We start from the raw sequence: 23,629 nt of genomic DNA on the forward strand, positions 1-23,629 counted from the left end.
ACAGCCTCGGGGAAGCAGCTACTATTAATGTTTATAATCTCAGACACAGATCGGAAAATGTGTCCTCTGGTCTAATAACCTAGACCCTTCACCTTGGTAAAATAGGACACACTTCTCCATGCCCGGAAGTATTCTTCCCTGAGTAATTAAAGTATCCTTCAGGCTAGAATACATTTCTAATGTCCAGGAGTTTGCCTTCAGGTTACCATTATTCACGCAAGTGCTGAGTGACTTCCACATTCTTCACTCTCAGTGGCTGAATATAATATTACACCATGTTCAGCAACATTCCAGCACGTTCAGCAACATTCCAGCCATATCAATGTCACGGGACACAGAAATGGGCTTCCTGTTTTACCTATATGGAGACTAAAACCCTTGTCATCACTGTGACAAGCACACCACATCCTAAACGCAGAGTGAATATCGTTTTCCATCACAGCAATATCTTAACCAAATCACTATCACCCTTAAGTTATAAAGTCTGAGCCAGACAGTCCACAGACTGACAGCATGAGCAACAATTCCTGACACACAATCAGCCAGGTCTCATCTAACCACCCAATCCTCATTAGTCCTATGGTTAAAGCGTTCGCTCGTCACGCCGAAGACCCAGGTTCAATTCCCGACATGGGTACAATGTGTGAAGCCCATTTCTGGTGTCCCCCGCCGTGATATTGCTGGAATATTGCTAAAAGCGGCGTAAAACCATACTCACTCACTCACTCACTGACAATCATGGGATAACGGCAGCCCATTCTGCCATACAATCCACAGGTTACACAATCTCATGAAGGTTACGTACAACAAGTAAGTCTTCTGGCAGGTCCCCGCCATCGTTGATGCCCCGATTCATCTGAATGAATCTCTCGGCTGTGGGTTTGTCCTTGACACTGGGGTTGTGTAAGCTGGTGTTCAGCATGATGATAGCGAAGGACAGCACATAGCATGTGTCTGAAATACAACAGCATGGTCAGTCACAGGCTGAGGACATCACCATGGACATAGTTTACCTGTGGCAGTGATTGTTTGTACAGTCTGTGTAAACACTAGCCCAACCTGCCGGAACTTCTCATGTCTGTAGTAAACTTGGCTGTATCAGTGTTACTTGATTGAATGTAGGAACCATGAGCAGGGTCTTACCTCTGGAGCACCCTCAGTTAACCAGTGTATCATATCTCTATTTTATTATCATAAATACCATGGACCCGTTCCACAAAGTGAGGGCAGAGCTACAACCATCGTAAGTCTATGTTAAAGATTGGGAATTACGATCCTCCTACTGCTACGACTTTCGTAAGTCTATGTTTAAGAATGGGAGTTACGATCCTCTTAGCACTACGACTTTTGTAAGTCTATGTTAAAGAATGGGAGTTACGATTCTCTTGGTGCTTCAACTTTGGTAAGTCTATGTTAAAGAATGGGAGTTATGATCCTCTTAGTTATACAACCATTGTAAGTCTATGTTAAAAAATGGCAGTTACGGGTCTCCTTGTGCTTCAACTTTCGTAAGTCTATGTTAAAAAACGGGAGTTATGATCCTCTTAGTTATACAACCATTGTAAGTCTATGTTAAAAAATGGCAGTTACGGGTCTCTTAGTGCTTCAACTTTCGTAAGTCTATGTTAAAGAATGGGAGTAATGATCCTCTTAGTTATACAACCATTGTAAGTCTATGTTAAAAAATGGGAGTTACGGGTCTCTTAGTGCTTCAACTTTCTTAAGTCTATGTTAAAGAACAGGAGTTACGATCCTCTCACTACAACGACTTTTTTACGATTCTCTTAGTGCTACGACTTTCGTAAGTATATGTTAAAGAATTGGAGCTACCATCCCCTTAGTAATAAACCATTGTAAGTCTATGTTAAAGAATGGGAGTTACGATTGTATTAGTGCTATCACTCTTGTAAGTCTCTGTTAAAGAATGGGAGTTACGATCTTCTTAGTGCTACGGCTTTTGAAAATCTATGTTAAAGAATGGGAGTTACAATCCTCTTACTACGACATTCTTATGATTCTCTTAGTGCTACGATCATTTTGTGGAACAGGGCTCTGGACCTCTGTTTTGAGTCAGGTTCAAATGACATGAAGCTAAAACTAACAGTCTCATCAAATAACTCTTTCAAGATTGAAACAATTACATATTTCAATGGCTCTCTCATTTGAGGGCCACAATTTTGAATATGGTTAACTCTTGTTTCAAAGGGGCATTTTGATTGGTTGTTGATTGCAAGCTGACAAGTGAGAGAAGTCTATGCTAAGTTAGTGATAAGAGAAATGAAGATTATGACATCACTTCCAAACTGAAACTGTGGTAGCCCATAGGTACAGAGTATATATCTTAATTGAATGAAGATAACATGCCTCCAGAGTATCTTAAGGGTCCATATGAGAAATGAGGTCCAGCCATTCTACACAAAGACTACACTGTATGCACTAAATTCTGACATACAAAATGGCTTAAATTTAACAAACTTGATTAATAAAAGCAGTGTTTATTGGGACTGGGACTGGGACTGGGACTGTTCAAACCACCAATACAAATAATTAATATTTTAGTGTCCAAACAATACCTTTTTTGCTAGTAGACGCATACTAGTCTATTGCAGTAAACCCATTTAATAGAAAAATCAACCATCATGAACATTCTTCATCTAAAACTTTTATCTTGAATAACATTTCAAATCAAATCATCCAGTACTTTTTTAAGAAGTTATTTGTCATATGTACATTGTATAGTCAACACAAAAGTAATACATGTAAAACAAGCCAGTATGTACCAGTGCTGGTGAAGACGCCTTGATTCATCTCGCAGTATCGCTCGGCAAAACATTCCATCATCCGATCAATCTTCTGGGCTTCGCCTGGAAGGCGGAAACTCCACAGGAACTGTCTGTACACAACAATACAGTGAGTGAGTGAGTGAATGTTGTTTAACAATGCAGTCAGTACAAACACTACACAGTGAGTTACTACTGTATTCATACTTTCATATCAGAATCAAAACAAACATATTCATGACAATGCTGGTGAGGACTCTCTGCAGTATCATCACATTAGTTGTTGGGAGTATCAAGTCTTGACATTACTATTGTTGGCCATATGTAGATAGTAAAATAGGTGTTGGGAGTATCAAGTCTTGACATTACTATTGTTGGCCATATGTAGATAGTAGAATAGGTGTTGGTGGTATAAACATATTAGAAAAGACATTGGCTGTATCAAGATATTAGATTAACTGTTGGTTGCATCAAGATGTCAGTGTATATGTTGCCATGAAAGCAATGTTGCTATGAACAAACAACAAAGAAAGAAAAGTGATATTCACATATATGTGTGATATTGCATTACAGAATGCACCATGAACATTCTCACAACTGATGATAACCTTTATAAATGTACTTATTTCTATACTTTCACTTTACCCATTTGCTTGGGACTGGTACCTGACATAAAGGACTTGATAAGTTTTGTTTGTTTGTTTGTTGTTAAACGTCGCACTCAGCATTATTCCAGCTATTTGACGGCAGTCTGTAAATAATCAAGTTTGGACCAGACAATCCAGTGATTGACATCATGAGCATCGATCCATGCAATTGGGATACAATGACATGCATCAACCAAGTCAGCGAGCCTGACCAACCGATCCCGTTAGTCGCCTCTTACGATGACAAGCATAGTCACCTTTTACAGCAAGCAAGAGTTGCTGAAGACCTACTCTACCCCGGATCTTCACAGGTCAATTTGATAAGTGGAGCATATAGGTTAATCTAAGCATGTTACAGGCTTTTAGTTGATAAATATATTCCCCAAATACACACCATGTGCAAGTGATATATCTGTCTCTATATCCGTGTGGAAGAATACATGCTGTACATCATCCACAACACAGATAGAGCTATCTCTTGTTGACGACACATTAAGAGAACAATCAGCTCCAGAGCCACAGTGTTCAACGTTCTCAAGATAATGCCTCATTCCCAGTGTTCTAACTCTCAGTTTGAACATGCTAGGGGAGGTAACTGCTGGCAATATGTTTGGAACAAACTGATAAACTCGGTTGACTCTGCTCCAAGCGAGACTCATAATTAACACATGCATCGGTAAAATCACAACGTTTATCACCGTTTGGAATGATAACGTTTAAAAGATCTGTTCTTGGCTACGCCTGAAATCTTTTCTGTTTTATAACCAAAAAAATACTCCAGAAACCCATTTTGCCTTCGCCACTGGCACTTGCTCATAAAACATTGAAGAGATGCCATTTATGTGCTTTGTCTTCATAATACTATCTTTAGATAATTTGCACTAGATGATAAGACCTAAGTGCACCTCCAAATTCTTCTTTTTCATGTTATGCTTTTTATCTTCACATCCAGTCTCAACTTCTGGACCAAAATGACAACAGTTCATTAGTGACAGTTGCATTCCTTATTAACAAAATACTAAAGTGAAATATGAACAACCACAATGATAAATTGACATCATTATATGATGAGTCAAACATACTTTGATCTTGTGTTCCACAAAGCAAACTTAATGCTACAACAATCGTAAACCAATGTTAACCAATCACTTTGAACAACTATTATGTCGTTTCTATGGAGTATGCTTCTGAAAACTGAAAAATATACCTGCAATGTCCTCCTTTTACTGTTTTTCGTACAACAAATGTGATACAAGGATTTACTTGGGACTATCTCTTGGGGGACCAAGGCAGTCGATCTGTGTCCAAGAATTTTATTGATATCTTATTGTTGCACATACGAAGAAGCTCTTCAGATTAAGATTTCAATGTTAGTTTGAAGAAAATCAACCACTGACACCCAAAACCTTCAGTGTAATTCTCACCACAATAGAAACATAACATGCATACAATTTTGATAAATTTAATTAATAATTTGTGTTCCATAAAATTCTCTGACAGTTTCTTACCTGAGAGCCTGTACCAGAATCATGTCTGAGAATTCGTGTAGGTTGACAAACGCCTTCAGGACATCCACATTGAACTCATTCCTGCAACACAAGGCATACACTACACATCACACGAAGCAGGGACAACACACTGAATTCCTCCATTGTCTACATCAACAAGTAAACGAGTGCATGCTGTTTTACGTTCCTGTCAGCATAAGAAAACACAACTTTAAGGATAACTTCTGGTTTACCTCATTTTGCGACATTTCGATGAAGGTTTTTACATCTAAACATCACAACATGCAATAAACCAGAACTTGTTATCTATCAAGTTGGACTTTTTCTATTTACTCACTAATGTCTAGAATGCCCACCAAACAGTTACGGTCAAACATTACAGCGACCTGTATATACTCATGGCTTGGTGGCAAACTGGAGGTTGACAGCATGAGCAAGGCGATCCATGTGGCCACCCAATCCTCATTAGTCCATGTTTTCAGAATCGTGGGAACTAATTCAAGCCCAGGTTCACCAGTAATAGGAACGAAAGTAAAACATACATTTGTCCACTTGTCAATATGTATAGAAGACCAAGGTAATACAAACATGACATATTTTCATGCTTAGCTCAAAGCATTGTGGAGAAATACTGATTATATTTTCACTCAAGCTCCAGCAAATAAAAAATGACAGGCCAATAACAGACAACGGACACAGTTTCTGATCACTGACTAAGTTTCCTGGCTATATTATTAAACCAGCGATCTAAGAACCCAAGTTTATATTTCTCAACATTATGAAAACTGTATCTAGCCCTTGACTCTTTCCCTATACGTAAAACACAGCAATCATGTATCCATACAACAGTGTATAAACTGTAACCTTAAACATCCTGCCTGACATGTAACGTCTCACATGTCCCTTCACATGGCGAGTGCAGTCTCAGGTGCTGATATGGACTCAGCAGGACCATTCCCTCTCTGTTACTTCAAACCTGACCCTAGTCAGTCACATTTCACATAGCCATAAGTATATTATATATATAGACTCTGCAAAAATATAGGAAAACTCAAAAGCAAGTCTACATTACTTTGGCTAGTTTCGATTTCTTTAGTGTCAGGTGAAAATGAAGACATTTTTTTCTGCTCCTTTCTATCATAAATTAAAAGATAAATTACCCCCCCCCCTCCCCCCCCAAATTCTCAAAATATCATTATTTTTAGAAATATTAATCTAGCATAAGTATGGTTGGTATATCAGGGGGTTGATGCAATAAAATCAAAAGTTTTCAGAAATGAACGCATGTGATGAGTCCAGTCCAATTTTCAAATAAAACTGAAGTTGAAAAAAGCCCTCCCCCTCAAACGACCTACCTAACCTATTTTTGGATGGGCTGAAACAGGAAACGCAACACCTTTCTAAGTCATGGGGCACAGTGCTAACTGTAAGTAGGAACTTTAAAGAAAAAGTCGTCAATTTGGTAAACATGATTGAAAGGTGTATGAGATATAATGCAGGTGTGATGAGATCCCTCTGATATATCTACAAGGGGAGCCACTGCACACAGCCTCTTCACAGTACACTCCCTTGGGTTTCATAGACTCTCAGACATATTCCCAACAGGACTTTTGAGATGCCCCCTTTCTACAGATGACATAACACATAAGTAAAACAAAACTGGAGTAAATATTTAGGCGAAACGTTGACAGACCTAGTCGATCTTGATGTTTTGACTGATAACCTTAAAACTTCCAACACATATTATGCTGAAGTAACTCTGAACTCTTCACACAATCTGGCATCGTAATTCATTTTCTTTATCTGAGATGAAATAAATCTTTGGTTCTTATGATATTTCTTGACTTGGCTCCAAACGATGCATCAAAGCTGCGAACCCCAGGTCAGGCCCAGCCCATCAAGTGGGGGTAAATATTTACCAATTCCTCCCATAATGCATACTACTGTCATACCACTGCATTCAGCGGGGACACAACCTGGCTTTGGCCTGCTAGCTGAGCCAGTTATCTAATGTTGAAAGTATCCTAAGGACCAGAAGATTTTCAGACTTTTTTAGAGGTGTTGTTATACATGTCATCACCACCGTTCGGGCTAAAAGCGTTTCAGGTCAAGTTGCATCCCTTGTTCAGTGAGTGAGTGAGTTTGATTTTACGCCGCTTTTAGCAATATTCCAGCAATATCACGGCGGGGGACACCAGAAATGGGCTTCACACATTGTACCCATGTCGGGAATTGAACCTGGGTCCTCGGCATGATGAGCAAACACTTTAACCACTGGGCTACCCCCACATGTCCATGATCAGTGAGCAAGTATGGATAAGCCACTTAGCAATATCTAGTGGAAACCAATAATGGCTTTAAACATTGTATATTGTTTGAAATTGAGGATGGAAGTGATTGGTTCTTTATCATTATCCCAGTGTCTACAATTAAAAGATTTACGGTATCCCTAGATTCAAAACTATAACAGTATACCTCAAGGCCCCTAGGACTAGGGCTGAGACAGATAACTCGGGTACTCGGGTTGGGTGGATACTGAGTAGGACCCGGGTATGGTCGGGTATTAGGGGTTGGGTACCCGGGTAATAAATTTTGACTCGTCCCAGCCCTACCTAGGACCCTACTGAACTTTGAACACTGTTGTACCAATGGGGGGAATTGAACCCAGAGTGGAACCTTTAAAGACTTGGTTGCCTCATGTTCCCATAAACAGTGACCTCAACCCCCAAACCACACACAAAAAGACATACACAAAACTGCAATTTGATAGCTTTATCATTTAAGATTATGCATCTTCCCGAGGCGAGGGAGCTAACCAACATTAAAATTTCAGTTTCCACCCTTGCTGAACTAGGCTCAATTATGGAGTTATATTTTGGGTGGACTGAGTTTATGCATAGTCCAATCAAAATCCCGTATTGAAATCGACATCCAGTACATAAACAACATTGCAACCACCATGCCGAATTTGTTCGATTAAAGGATTTGCAGAGCATGTGTACTGTCAACTGGGCGTCAACAGATATTTCTCTTATCTTTTCATGTTTTTAACCAAGGTGCTCAAGTGTTTTGATAAAGATCGTTATTATTGATGAAATAGTCTAGGCTGGGTGCCACTATTTTGTTTAAAGCAAGTGCAAGAGATGTGGGAGGTGGAATCTGATTGGTCAGAAGTGGGAACATAGAAGGGATATAACACATAACAGGCACTGGTGGCGCAACAATAGAGCCAAGAAATTCCAGCCTAGTTCGGCAAGGGTGGAAACAGGACTTTTACGGTCAGTTAACACTCTTGCCTCGGGAAGATACTACCAGCACACTTGCACAAAATAATCTTAAATTGATTTCAACTCCATATGCTGGAGTATGATTTTCCGCAACTCTGCAGTGATTGTACCCATCAGTACAGCTTTCCCAAACCTATTCTTTTGTTCTGATCCACAAGCTCTAAAACTAATCCTTCCAATGACCATTTTTCAATAAAAATAAAGTTTCACCTCAGGCAAGACAGAAAATATCACTCATTAACCAGAAACCTGTTATTAAAATAAATATCTAGAAGGCCTTCCAGCTGAAAAGGTTTTGCTTCTGTTCACAAACCATTATTGTAAAGAAATGGTAACCACTAAGATTGTGGAAATATTTGCGCTATCCGAACAGATCCTATGGATACACAAAGTTCAACAGAACTTATAAAAGTAGGGGTCTCTCACAAGGAAGCATTATCCTCTCTAGGTTGGGATACAACAGCTCCTTCATAAAGACTTAATGATCCCTAATGACACATATATGTTTTGGATAAACTCACTCTGATAAAGCATATTAAGTTTCCAAAATAGTTACGCTTTTAAGAGTCAGCTCTGCAGTCTGCGCTCTGAATAAACACATCACAGCATCACAGGGCAGAAAAAGTTGTTTAAAAGTTTGTTGAGGAATTTTCATGTTTATGTTAAGATTTGAACACATGAAGCCTTTCTCAACCAGAATACCATGTATACTTAGGAAGATGATATAATCTAACAAAGCTTAAATGTCATACAATGATCCACTGGGAGATTACGTGGGATATGCATCACTGCTTGACAAAACACAGGGAGATGTTTTTTTGTGCAGATATCATTAATAACAACAGGAAGCCAGTACTGTTTGAAATGATCATGTTATTCTCTTACATTTTTCAATGCAATGCAACTAATTCTACATCTGTTATTTTCTGAGCAAACAAAGTTAGGGATCATGAACATTTTGGGGGATATTTTCATTAAATTGTATGCTCTGTATTCACTACACTCTCCAAATTTATTCATGATCCCCATCTACCATGTTTTGTCTTCTAGGGCCGAATATTGTTGTTTCATTGATTCAAATAATCAGATTGATTTAAATACCGTATTATCCTCAGCATAATGTGCACCCCCCTCTTGCAGATTCAGTATTTTGGAAAAAATAAATTAGTGTGAGGTAACCCATTACAAAGAAAATGCTGGACCAGGTATGAGGGGCACCAAGGGGCCAGAATTGCTGAAAGTGCAATGTCATATTTTTTTTATGAGGAAGCACTCAGATGAAGCTGGCAAAGAGTAATGGTTGCTGAAAATGGCCAAATCTGTGTTTCTTTAAAACATTAAATTCCAAATTCCAAATTCCAAACCTGTGGATTATTTCCAAACAAAGAATGACACTGCAAGACTGTTCAAAGGACTAGATGAAGACTAATTGAGTTGGTTTTACGCACTTTTAGCAATGTTTCTGCAATATCACGGTTAGGGACCCACAAACCTGGGTCATTAGCATGACAAGCGAACACTTTAACATTGCTACCCTACTGCCCAGGACTGATTTGAACATTCCTAGATGGTGGCCTACTAATTGTGGGTGTCTGGCTAGTGTTACCTCTCTCCCAGGTAGTCTCCGATGGCTGTCTTGTTGAGGCCTTCCCCTTGGAACAAGAAGCGGGCCACATCATCGGCTGTGTCTTGTAGAAGGCTGTGCTCAATCAGGTACTCGATACCCTGAAAACCAAAACAGTCGTGTTAGATGATGGGGAAACAAGTCCGTAAATAAAAATACTTCGTCTGCCAGTGCAAACTTGTCTATAGGAATAGCCTTCAGCAGAGTTTCTGGACAATAACTTGTTAGTTCACCAGCTAAGAATGTCCCAATGGATCCGGTGGTCAGATTCTGAAACTGGGTTGATTGAATGTCTCATAAAATCAATCACTGGATTTCCAGGTCCAGTCTCTATTGTGCAAAGGCAGCCATTATATAGCTGGACTACTTATTGCCAAGTGCAGCATTAAACAACAAACAATATATACAACACCAAGACGACAACAAGACAGGCTTCACACATTGTATTCATGCAATGATTGAAACCAGACCTGGGTAGCAAATATCTTAACCATTATGCCACCATACTGCCTTTTTCAGGTAAAAATATTGTTTGTTTGTTTAACGCCGCACTCAGCAATATTACAGCTACATGACGGCTGTCTGTGAATAATCGAGTCTGGACCAGACAATCCAGTGATTGACATCATGAGCATCCACACAATTGGGATCAATGACATGCATCAACTAAGTTAGTGAATCTGACCACCCGATCCCGTTAGTCGCCTCTTACGACAAGCAGAGTCGCTTTTTACAGCAAGTGGGTTGCTGAAGACCTATTCTACCCCGAATCTTCACGGGTCAGGTCAAAATAGGTTCCTGTTGAAAGAGCTGACCAATGAAGATGTGGTGGTTATATTGTGTGAGCAGGGTGATTGTGTTTGTTTGTTGTTTAACGCCAGCAATATTCCAGCAGTATAATGGCGGTCTGTAAATAATAGAGTCTGGACCAGACAATCCAGTGATTGATGTCATGAGCATGGATCCATGCAATTGAGATCGATGACATGCATCAACCAAGTCAGCGAGCCTTAGCACCCGATCTCGATAGTCGCCTTTTACGACAAGCATGGGTTGCTGAAGACCTATTCTAACCTGGATCTGTCTGAATAGCATGGATTATTCCTCATGCAGTCAACCACTGATTTTTCTGGCTAGATTATTTAGACACTGACGGCTATATCTGGAATATTACTGCAAGATCCTTAAACAACATTCACCCCACACGATCACGCACCAAAGGTTGCACTGTTCCATCATTAATGTACGAAGCAAGACTCCACCCACAAGCCATGGTGCACTGAGCGGTCACACCAGTGCTACACTTTCAGTTCTGTATAAAGTGCTGTCCTAGATTTGCAAGTAGATGATTTATCATAGCAATGTTTCCTGCTTCCAATATATTCCCATACAGCATCACAGCGTAACAGATTCAGATTAGGCCTGGGTTCTATTTGTTGAAGGGAAGCAGTATGCTTCAGCAAAATTATCAGCAAAAAATATATAACAGTTTGTGACTTTAGTCACTCGTCTGATGCCTGGGTCTAGAACAATTCTGTTTAGTCCAGTAAGCTTAACTAACACTAGTCCACATAATAACACTTAAGCCTACTGAAATGTTTGGGCTAGAAGACAAAAATATTTTGGGCACAGAATGATATTATGTATGGAACAGGAAGTAATTTGTTCCAGGGGAAAATTTGAAAACATTTCTCAAACATTTCAAGGGTTTGTTTGTTGTTTAACGCCGCACTCAGCAATATTCCAGCTATTGAGTGTGAAAAGGTTTGGTTCAAGTTCACTGTGAACAAGTAGCAATTGTCACTGCTGGCATTTTGTGCAACATTATTTAATCAATCCTGTATGTAGGCTGACAAAACCACATCAACGAGTGCACCATGTTGACCGATGCACTCTTCATGAGCTGAGTGCAACAGGGGTTTATTATCATAGTCTACACACACCGTGTCCTCCATTTGAACAAACATACATTCTCTGTGCAGCAGCACACAGTCATGGCGGAAGTTGCTATTCAGTATTCATACTGTTGAAAACGGGGTATTAGACCTTTATGTTTTCTAGTATGTTTGGTGTTTAGCAGTATAAGGTAAAATACAACATCTCGTCTATGCTGCACTTAGCTGACAGAAACACTACAATCAAACTATTCCTTGTTCTTCACAATATAAGTAGTGGCTATTTGCTGAAACATTCCTGATGCTACATAAATTTTTCAACTCAATCACTCACACTTCACAAGGCAACATCCTTCATAATATTGGTTTTCCTAAATATTCAGGTTCCATCAAATAATATTTCATATGGTCATTCCTATAATATTTGTTTACAAATATTCCTAAAAACAACAACCAACATTCATATGAACATTGTTGGTTGGTTGGTTGGTTTGTTGTTTAACGCCGCTCTCAGCAATATTCCATCTATATGACGGCAGTCTGTAAATAATCGAGTCTAGTCAACACCAGGCTGTCACAGGGCCCTGTTCATATCTGGACTCCCAGTAGAGGGAAATCATCAGGCTGTCACAGGGCCCTGTTCATATATGGACTCCCAGTACAGGTCAACACCAGGCTGTCACAGGGCCCTGTTCATATCTGGACTCCCAGTAGAGGGAAATCATCAGGCTGTCACAGGGCCCTGTTCATATATGGACTCCCAGTACAGGTCAACACCAGGCTGTCACAGGGCCCTGCTCATATCTGGACTCCCAGTAGAGGGAAACATCAGGCTGTCACAGGGCCCTGTTCATCACAAGATGAAAGGTCACTCCTGTCTTCACTTGTAGTTACAGCTTCACACATACATGCAATAGTAGAAGGTCTGTGACACACTTTAGTTCAGCCCAGACTCAGGAAACCAAGCACACACAGCATACATTCATTACCTGAAGGCTTTCTCATAACATTGAACAAAGACCAAGAGATAAGTAACTGGTTTGTTATGTCTAACATATTTTGTTTTCTTCATTTGACAATTCATTCAAAATTTTCATAACTGAGTTCCAGTCTAAACTTCAAACACTCTAATAAAAGACAATGGATAAATGGCTGGGTAAATGGTTGACTAGACAGAGGAATGGATAAATGGTTGGATAGATGGCTGGGTAAATGGTTGACTAGACAGGAATGGATAAATGGTTGGATAGATGGAGGAATGGATAAATGGTTGATGGATAGAGGAATGGATAAATGGTTGGATAGAGGAATGGATAAATGGTTGGATAGCTAGAGGAATGGATAAATGGTTGACTAGATAGAGGAATGGATAAATGGTTGATGGATAGAGGAATGGATAAATGGTTGACTAGATAGAAGAATGGATAAATGGTTGACTAGATAGAGGAATGGATAAATGGTTGATGGATAGAGGAATGGATAAATGGTTGATGGATAGAGGAATGGATAAATGCTTGGATAGATAGAGTAATGGATAAATAGTTGACTAGATAGAGGAATGGATAAATGGTTGATGGATAGAGGAATGGATAAATGGTTGATGGATAGAGGAATGATAGATGAAAAAATAAATAGCTGGTTAGATAGATGATGGATAGAGGACTGGATAGATCACTGGATAAAAGGATTGGATTGATAAAAAGATTGCTAGATAGTTGGATAGTGTGGTTAGCTGGATAGATGGATGGATTGATAAAAGGATTGATAAATGGCTGGATGGATAAATGACAGGCTGGTTAGATAGATCAAAGAAGGGAAGAAAAGTGAATGATAAGATGGATATACTGATGAATAAGAAAGACAAAAGACAACTAATGAATGAACAAGACATACTAATGAACCAAATAATTTATCTTATGAGGGCTAAAGGTGAAACCTACCAGGTAAACCAGACATGACAGCTCAGAACCTTAGGTTAAAAAGATAATGCTACTTTCATTTAGGAATGCATGACTTCAACGCAGTAAACGACAACAACAATTAGCGAATGTCTTGACACAGATCCTGTACTGGGCGATGTGAGATGTGTCTAGAATATCCTTCCTGCTGAAGCGAGGCGGAACAAAGAGCCATGATGTACGCCACGTCACACTCCTTCACCAGAAATAACGCATCAATGACGCAGGTGTAGTAGGGGGTACAGGAAGGGTTGGTATGAAATGCCCTATCAAGTATAGCCAGGAGAAAAAAATCCTAGGAATTGCCAGGTTAGTTTGCCAAAAAAGTGAAAGCCTAAATCTGATATTACAGTTGGATGGGCATCCCAGATACGCAGGTCAAATATGGCACTAGTTTCCTGAACAGGGCAGAATATCTACTCACTGATCACATATTAGTAATAACTCCAAAGGCCAGATGGTCTATCAATAGCAAGATTGAGGATTCTTTATAGCATATAGTACCTGAAATATAGTTCTGTATAAAATCCTTGTAAAATCATTCTACAAGGGAACCCAAAAGTCTCTAAGAGCTGAGTGAAGGCTAGAAGAGCTGAGAAGGGGATGAGAATTAAATGGTAGTGAATAGTTTATCATATATATGCCCTGGGGTCTGTAAGAAAGACAAAGGATTCTCCAGCATAAGGAGCATGTTTTGGACTCAGATAGTAAAAGAATATTCTTTCATTTTATCATTACAAAATGAACAAGAAAATAACAGTACAGATTGTTTAAAGTTTTTCATTCAAGGAACATGCCCAATCAAATACTGACAAGTCATGCAACCAACAGCGTTAGAAATTAGCACTAGTCCTGTAGTCCTTGCCAAACTGTCCAATAGTTAAGGTATCAAAAGGACTTGTAGAAATGTGCCCTTTTTAAGGGTTTTGCTATATTTTATGATTATAATAAGGACTAGTGGACTAAAACTGTAAGTTTCTATTGCTGACCAACAACAATTGTTATCTTCCAAATACTCACCAATTTTATAAATGTATTTAATAAAACTATAGAAAGTCATAATCAGAGAAACACCTCTAGTTTGATTCTTAAAATAGTGTAGTCGACATGTGCGGGAAACATCCAGTAAATATTGGCAGCAAAGTTGTTCAAGGAATAAAAACAAACCTAATTCACAATAACGAGAGAAGATGATATGCATTTATTTTTTCTCTAAATCTGCTGGGCAATCAAGGAGTAGGTTAATGACCTGATAAACAAATAGGAGGAGGAAGTTAACATCTGACACAAGCCACTGGTGGTGCTACATTCTCTGAATAAACACATATGCTCCATGCTACCCTACAGGTTCATCAGGGTCTATGTGCCTAGGATCACCATGCTCAGCCAGCTGTCATATCCCAGACTCAGCATATTGGGTTAGGCCAAACATATAAAACACTGTGGTAGTGTTTCAGGAGTGAGTGAGTGAGTGAGTGAGTGAGTGAATTGGGTTTATCGCCTCATTAACAGTATTCCAGTTATATCATGACATGTCAAGCTTAATGTGGGAGGAAAGCCTGAAGTGATGCAGGTGACGTTTACCGCTTTGGTGAAACCCACGAGCACGGGTATGGTGCTGACAAACCTAGAAACATAATCAGGGCTAACCGGGATTCGAACCCACAATCATAGGTTTCTGGCGTGCCCAAGGGACGCAACTCTGCACAGTGAATCGCGGCGCCTTAGACAACTGGGCCACCCGTGCCCCCAGGTCAGGAGGAAAGTAGAAACATATTCAAATTGTTTTTTCAGTAAGGTGATACGGTTTTTCCTTGATTAGTTTGGGAGGGACCACTGATATTTTTGGTGGTGTATCTTAAATAATTTGTTCAGAAAACACTGGAAAAAAAATTACCTTTGCCTTAAGTTTTACTAAAAATAAAAGAGAATTGGCCTAACAAAAGGTTCAGAGAAAAAAATTATGTTTTGAAGCAGTGAAATATTCTGTTTGCTTAACAACAATCCCCCATCCAGAAAATTAAGACAGTCAGTCCCTTACATATAATATAAAAAAATCAGTCTTGCATGAGAAATGGAGTCAGGTGATCAACCATAAGAAAAAAAGAAACTACCGCTATTGCCTTTGTAGTCTCTTTTGTAGTTTGCTCTGCAGAACTGAATTACAATATTCATGTTCTTCTGTCTGTCGAGTCATTGAATATTTATTTTGTCTATTTTGTTATTATTCTACATGTCTCTCTGTCACATTGTTGGTTTGAAATACATACATATATATTGTCTGAGCATGTTAATCTTAATTCAACAGGAGCAACAGCCTGTACCAATTTAAACACTTCTGATTTGTAACTAAAGAATTTTTCATAAAAGCGTTACCTTGGTGCTTCTTCCATTTCGCTGAAGTATTATAACTCAAACATTCCCAATACAGTGTATCATTAATCATGATAAACACATATGGTACCAGGAAGTTGAAAACACATTTCTAGATTGGGTAATTTGATTTAAAACCAGAATTATGTCCATTGCCACAACTCTATGAAAATATCTCCTGTAACCCCCAGACAGTGAATATATGTATTCACAAAGTCAGACTTATGGCTTATGTAATGGTTGCCTATGCTAGAAGGTCAAAACGGAGTTGGCTGGCATACTGAATTGGCAACATTTCAGAGCCAGGGTATTTAGCAATACACTCTACAAAAAGTGCTGTTTATTTGGACAGGGAACCTGTATCATGGAATCTATGGTAATCTGGATGCAAGGGTAGCAAAGGGTACGTGTTTATCAATAGTGGCATTTTGGTTGAGGTTCTAATTACATGGATACACACACCAGAAGGACAATAGCTGGTTCTTGCCAAGAATGTGAGACTCCTTTTGTGGATTTCATACTTTCATAAAAGAATGACTTGTGAAAAACCATGAAAGATAAATTAATCTCATATTATTCCATATAATGAAACATAAAATAAAGAAATACCTACATATATATACTTGGCATCGTAGCAAGTTTCAAGTCAAGGAACACACACCATATGTCAACGGTAGGTCTTCATTGCATGATGTTTTGCGCAATACTCCTACAAGTTCTATCTTGTCTTTCCATGATGCGATGACATTATAAACATATCAGTAGACAGGCATACAATTCCATTAATTTTATAGTCATCGTGTCTCACAGATGACCCTTTGCACCCTCAAACTCTTTCCTCCCCTCCCTGCCCTTACAGACATCCTGACTCCAGGACACCACTTGGCACCCTCAAACTCTTTCCTCCCCTCCCACCCCATACAGACATCCTGACTCCAGGACACCACTTGGCACCCTCAAACTCTTTCCTCCCCTCCCACCCCATACAGACATCCTGACTCCAGGACTCCACTTGGCACCCTCAAACTCTTTCTTCACCTCCAACCCCATACAGACATCCTGACTCCAGGACACCACTTGGCACCCTCAAACTCTTTCTTCACCTCACACCCCTACAGACATCCTGACTCCAGGACACCACTTGGCACCCTCAAACTCTTTCTTCACCTCACACCCCTACAGACATCCTGACTCCAGGACACCACTTGGCACCCTCAAACTCTTTCTTCACCTCCCACACCTTACAGACATCCTGACTCCAGGACACCACTTGGCACCCTCAAACTCTTTCCTCCCCTCCCACCCCATACAGACATCCTGACTCCTGGACACCACTTGGCACCCTCAAACTCTTTCCTCCCCTCCCACCCCTTACAGACATCCTGACTCCAGGACACCACTTGGCACCCTCAAACTCTTTCCTCCCCTCCCACCCCTTACAGACATCCTGACTCCAGGACACCACTTGGCACCCTCAAACTCTTTCCTCCCCTCCCACCCCTTACAGACATCCTGACTCCAGGACACCACTTGGCACCCTCAAACTCTTTCCTCCCCTCCCACCCCTTACAGACATCCTGACTCCAGGACACCACTTGGCACCCTCAAACTCTTTCCTCCCCTCCCACCCCTTACAGACATCCTGACTCCAGGACACCACTTGGCACCCTCAAACTCATTCCTCCCCTCCCACCCCTTACAGACATCCGGACTCCAGGACACCACTTGGCACCCTCAAACCCATTCCTCCCCTCCCACCCCTTACAGACATCCTGACTCCAGGACACCACTTGGCACCCTCAAACTCATTCCTCCCCTCCCACCCCTTACAGACATCCTGACTCCAGGACACCACTTGGCACCCTCAAACTCATTCCTCCCCTCCCACCCCTTACAGACATCCGGACTCCAGGACACCACTTGGCACCCTCAAACCCATTCCTCCCCTCCCACCCTTACAGACATCCGGACTCCAGGACACCACTTGGCACCCTCAAACCCATTCCTCCCCTCCCACCCCTACAGACATCCGGACTCCAGGACACCACATGGCACCCTCAAACTCATTCTTCACCTCCCACCCCTTACAGACATCCTGACTCCAGGACACCACTTGGCACCCTCCAAGTTTGGGGCACAGTAAAATCAGTCCTACATTCACAGCAACTAGAGCTTATATCCCTTAATTAAATCAAACAGCTCAGAATAGCAGTTTTTTATCAGCAGCTTGGTACAGTGAGCTCTCTTATCTGTCACTACCATTAACCCAATATAGACGTCAGGCCAATCCAGTCCAATTTCAGAACACTTTGGCAGTTGTTCCCATTGAAATAGATTTTCGACCTAGCAACCAGCACAGAAGATGTTTAAAGCAACACCAACAAAACTGATACAATCAGTTTCTATCTATATTTCTAAAGTCTGTCTGACATAGTTATGACGCTGTATTTGGGTTGAGGTTGCGGACAGCTGAGCAGGCTAGTAATGGATGTAAGAACGGTGGGTAGTATACCATGGTGTTAACATCTCGTATTACCTACTACATTCTGCAAGAGATTAGTACACTGGAGATGACTGAGTAACCTACTCGCCATCTAGGGGTCATACTGTACTGTATTCAGTTTCCTCAAAGTACTGACCAAGAACGAATTCGGATCCTCCTTTGTCTAACAAGTGAAGGATTATAGATCACTACTTGCGTTACATTAATAATGACCTGACAGACTTAGAGGATCAGACAATATATCACTTATGAAACATAGGCCAGGGTGTGGCAGGAATGTACCTAATACTGAATATCCACTTGTTGGAATATTGATAGCATATTGGAAAACACCCAAAATGTTGGAATTTCTCCTTGCCCTACGGATACCTTTAACATTAGGAAGAAAGTCAGCAGCTTTAGAGATAGCATGGCTGTGTGTGGACTTCCCGAGGCCATCTTTCTGTTTGATGAGCTGTATGTAAACAGCTTATCACTTCACATACTCTTTTCAATATTTTCATGAGAAATAGAGAATCTCACCCGAGTGTCTTTTGATATCAAATATATCAACACAAGTTGATAAAAGTGGAAAAACTCTGAGGCTTGCAGAGGAGTTTTTCCACTTTTATCAATGAGTGTTGATATATTTGATATCAAAAGACACGAGGGTGAGATTTTATTTATTATCCAACATCATTCTTCCAACTTTTTCAGATTGTAGACAGTAATAAGCAGTGTCTAAGTGTAAAAAGTACTGCTAACAGCTTCAATAGCAGATCCATTAGTGATGTCATTTGATTGTGGCATCATGGTAACCGATGACGTCACAATGGTCTGCAAAGCATTTTGATGCTTGAAGATATCGCTTGATCTCACCCAAGCATATCTCCTGTGGGAGCCAGTTTTGGATGATAAAGAAGACTATTCATCATGTTCATGAAAGGAAAACATACAAACACCTTTGCTCATCTCCATCTAGTATTCAGGTCATTTCAGACAAGTGGCTTATGCAAAATAACCAGATTTCTTTAAGAAAACAACTAGTCCCTCTAGATTTTCACTAGTCTCAGACTAGCGGATTAGTAACCATGCCTATCCCTGAAAAACTATAAGTTTGCCTTTACACTGCTTTCAGCAATGTTTGTGCAACAAAGAGACAGAGGAAACCCAAAATGAGCTTCATGCATTGTACCAAAGACAAGCGAACGTTTTAACCACAAAGTTACCGCACATTCAAACCAGCCAAAATTAACATTTGGTTTGAATGTGCAGTAACATTTTGTCAGCCTCAACAGAGATGAAAAGACATAAACTGACTAAATACTTACAATATATAGGTGTCAATTAGTTAACAAAATTGTTTTAAACAGATTCTATGTATTTGTTTGGAGAATATTATTCAAGACCAGTGTGGTTTCCCTCACCGAAACCTGAATAAATTACAACTGTTAAAACATCAAAAGAAATGAAAATTGCATGTTCGTGCACAAAAGGAAACCACCAATAACATGAAAATGTCATAACCCTGCAGTATATAGCATGAGAGAGCAATATGATGACCAACCTGCCCACACATCATGCAGCGAATAGCAAACACTTCCTCTCCACATGATGGATGTTCCGCTGCATATCAAATGCTGCTACTCTCAGTACGATTATTTTCTCTGTTTGAAAACAAACAAACCAAATGGCACTTTGGAGCCCCATTACAGGACATAAAGTCTCTGAACCCTTCAGAGTTGTGGGTGAATCCTGAATATTCTCATAACTCAAGACTCGTACATCAGTTTACTTCAATCATACCCTCTCATAGTTCACTGCTGAATTAACATACATCATTCTCATGTTTAAAAAGTATCTGCAGTGACCACAAGGAATTATTCCCCAAGCCATCACAAAGTAACAATTATATCCAGTTCATATGTGCCACCTAATGGGGATTGGGTGGTTAGTGTTTGACCTGATTGCTGTGTGCCCACCATCACCAGACAGTTTGCATCATTGCTCATGCTATCAACCACTGGTTTTCTGGGCCCAGGCTCTATAATTTGCAGGTGACTTAGCTAGAATATTGCTGACACTGGCATAAAACTGTCTCACTCCTGCACAATCAAATCCAGATAATTTACTGTCCATATAATATTCATAAATAACCCTCTTAGATCATATCATCTCTTCATCAGTTGACAAGCAAATATCAATTGCAACAATTTTTAATCATTCTACTTTCTAATCTTAGATTTCATAATTTCCTCCCTCAAGTATAACCTGCCAAGTCATGTTACCAACATCTTTGATCTGCAAAAGTACCAGGACATTTGTACCCAAACCTCACAGGCTGCCTTCACATCAGCATTCTTTTGATTCTATTGATTCCCAGAAAAGACAAGCCAAGACATGTGATCAAAACTTTCATCTCCAATACTTCCTGTATCATGTCTTATACACCTACACCTGGCACATGTATTTCTAGCAAACAGCATAAGTCCTTCATATTAGAAGTATCTATCTTGTTTACGCCGACAATGCCAAGAACATGATACACCACTGTGAATCTGATAGCATGAATTGCTGGTTGTCTGTTGATGGGGCAGATGTCACTTTCATCAGAACCCCCCACCAATGTGAATCTGATGGCCTGACTTCTGAGTGGTGGGTGGATGGGAATCAAGGGGCAGACGTCACTTTAATCACAACCCACCACCACTGTGAATCTGGTGGCCTGACTTCCGGGTGGTGGGTGGATGGGAATCAAGGGGCAGACGTCGCTTTAATCACAACCCACCACCACTGTGAATCTGGTGGCCTGACTTCCGGGTGGTGGGTGGATGGGAATCAAGGGGCAGACGTCGCTTTAATCACAACCCACCACCACTGTGAATCAGATAGTCTGACCTAGGAGGTGGGTTGTGAAGAGTCAAGCACATGTCAATCATTCATGAAACTCTCCATCTGGTCACATTCTCTAAACCCTTCAACAGACACCTTACCCTCTACAGTGCTTAAGCCTATTGTTGTGTTCAGAATTTGGAAGTTACTATAAAAATGGAAGATATAATACACAATCTAACAATCTAGTACACCATATCTTTATACATAGAAAAGAATGGTGATGCTCAAAATAACTGTAATTAAAACCAAGTAGGGTCTACACCACTTTTTGAATATTCCCACTATATCATGATTGGGGCACATATATGGGCCTTTAACATCTGGGCATTAGAACCTTAAATACTCCTTAGTGTTAACACAATCAAAGCACACAACAACTTCCAAGAATGTATCACAAAAGATAACAATGACAACTAAAAAGGTCAATTTGCATACTTATTTAAAAGAATGCAGGCACACATGAACCCATTTCTAAGGAAAATATCTTCCACTCATTCACAGTATCCCAAAGCTTGCACAAACACAAAACAGGATTCTCTGCAGGTAGACCTGGGCTGACCCCGGTCACATACCTCATTTCCTGCCACATCACGGCCATCTTCCCTTTGAAGTGTTCATCTATCATCCTGCTGACATGCACACCATCACAACAACCACAGAACCATCCCAATCTCCATCCTCTACCACCCCAAACTGCTGGTGCTGCTGGCATCAGGTCATGTACACTTGTAACTGGACCTGCTTCTTACTCTCAGGGACATGCTCTTGTGACACCCAGCAATGTAGTGTTCTGACACTCAACTCTGCTCTTTTCTGACACCCACCTCTCTCCACCAATAAATTCAACAAGCCTTCACAACCAACTATCAAAATTTCTGACACTAAACTATGCTCTCTGTGTCTCTATGTCAACAATTCTGAAAGTGTTTGACATATAATTATCTCATCTTTCAATGGCAATTCAAAGGGTTTCTGACTTAAAGACCTCTTCTGACAACAAAAATCTAAAACCCAAACTATCTGAAGTACTGTCCTAACTGCAATACCGTGATAATAACAATACAGCATCAGTCAGTGAAAAACTAGTGAGTGAGTGAGTGAGTGAGTGAGTGAGTGAGTTTGGTTTAACGCTGCTTTTAATAGTATTCCAATTATATCATGGCGTGTCAGCTTAATGTGGGAGGAAAGCCCAAGTGATGCAGGTCTCAGACGTTTACCACTTCGGTGAAACCCACGAGCATGGTGCTGACAAACCTAGAAAATTAATTGGGCCGAACCGAGATTCGAAACCCACAATCATAGGTTTCTGGCGTACCCAAGGGACGCAGCTCTGCACAGCGAATCGCAGACATGAAGTTTTTTAAAGGTATTCAGAAGAGTCCATGTTCATGTTGTATCAAGTCTTTGAACGGCATTTGGAAATGGTTCCAGACATGAAGACAAAACAAACCCTAAATAAATTACTTTCCTGTCAAAATGTAGGACTTGTGTTCCTGTCACTGCAGACATTTGACATTGACTGCCCTATTATGGCAGTTTGCAACATAAATTCCATTTTAAAGCCCTACAATTTTTGCTTTTTTGTCTAAATATGTTCGTACAACATAACATTATTACATCCAATAACACTGAAACACTGACATTCAGTTCTCATTCCAGACTCAGAGTTTTATGACCCAACTTCAACATTTAATAATCATAATATTATTTCCGCCAGTTCTACCACATGAAACAAAAAAATCAACCTGAATCAAAAACAGACTGAGAAAAATGTTTTATTGTTCAAAGATGTTTAAAGAAACTTGGAGCCATAAATTGATTTCCCTGACAAGATGAAGTAACCAGCCAGGTCAATGTGCAGAGCTCCCAGACTGGTCAGTACAATATCGGTGCCAGACAGTGTGTGGAGTTCCCAGACTACTCAGTACAATATCGGTGCCAGACAGTGTGTGGAGTTCCCAGGCTGGTCAGTACAATATAGGTGCCAGACAGTGTGTGGAGTTCCCAGACTGGTCAGTACAATATAGGTGCCAGATAGTGTGTGGAGTTCCCAGACTGGTCCGTACAATATAGGTGCCAGATAGTGTGTGGAGTTCCCAGACTGGTCAGTACAAAATAATTGCTAGACAGTGTGTGGAGGTCCCAGACTGGTCAGTACAATATCGGTGCAAGACAGTGTG

General features: G+C 40.3%; 1 protein-coding gene across 5 annotated transcripts in view; it reads right to left on the reverse strand.

The window, feature by feature from the left end:
• The window catches only part of LOC124138273 (cytohesin-1-like), a 68,018-nt gene that overhangs the window by 11,553 nt on the left and 32,836 nt on the right, over window positions 1-23,629 (reverse strand). For all 5 annotated transcript variants that reach the window (XM_046504840.2, XM_046504848.2, XM_046504875.2 and 2 more), the window contains 4 exons: window positions 9,829-9,947; window positions 4,936-5,016; window positions 2,781-2,893; window positions 806-954 (listed from right to left, as the gene is read on the reverse strand). In XM_046504840.2, the coding sequence (XP_046360796.1) occupies window positions 806-954; window positions 2,781-2,893; window positions 4,936-5,016; window positions 9,829-9,947 (462 nt within the window). The remainder of the gene's footprint in view (window positions 1-805; window positions 955-2,780; window positions 2,894-4,935; window positions 5,017-9,828; window positions 9,948-23,629) is intronic.

Source organism: Haliotis rufescens, unplaced genomic scaffold (genome assembly GCF_023055435.1).
Source record: "Haliotis rufescens isolate VD_foot unplaced genomic scaffold, xgHalRufe1.0.p SCAF_40, whole genome shotgun sequence".
Classification (NCBI taxonomy): Eukaryota; Metazoa; Mollusca; class Gastropoda; order Lepetellida; family Haliotidae; genus Haliotis; species Haliotis rufescens.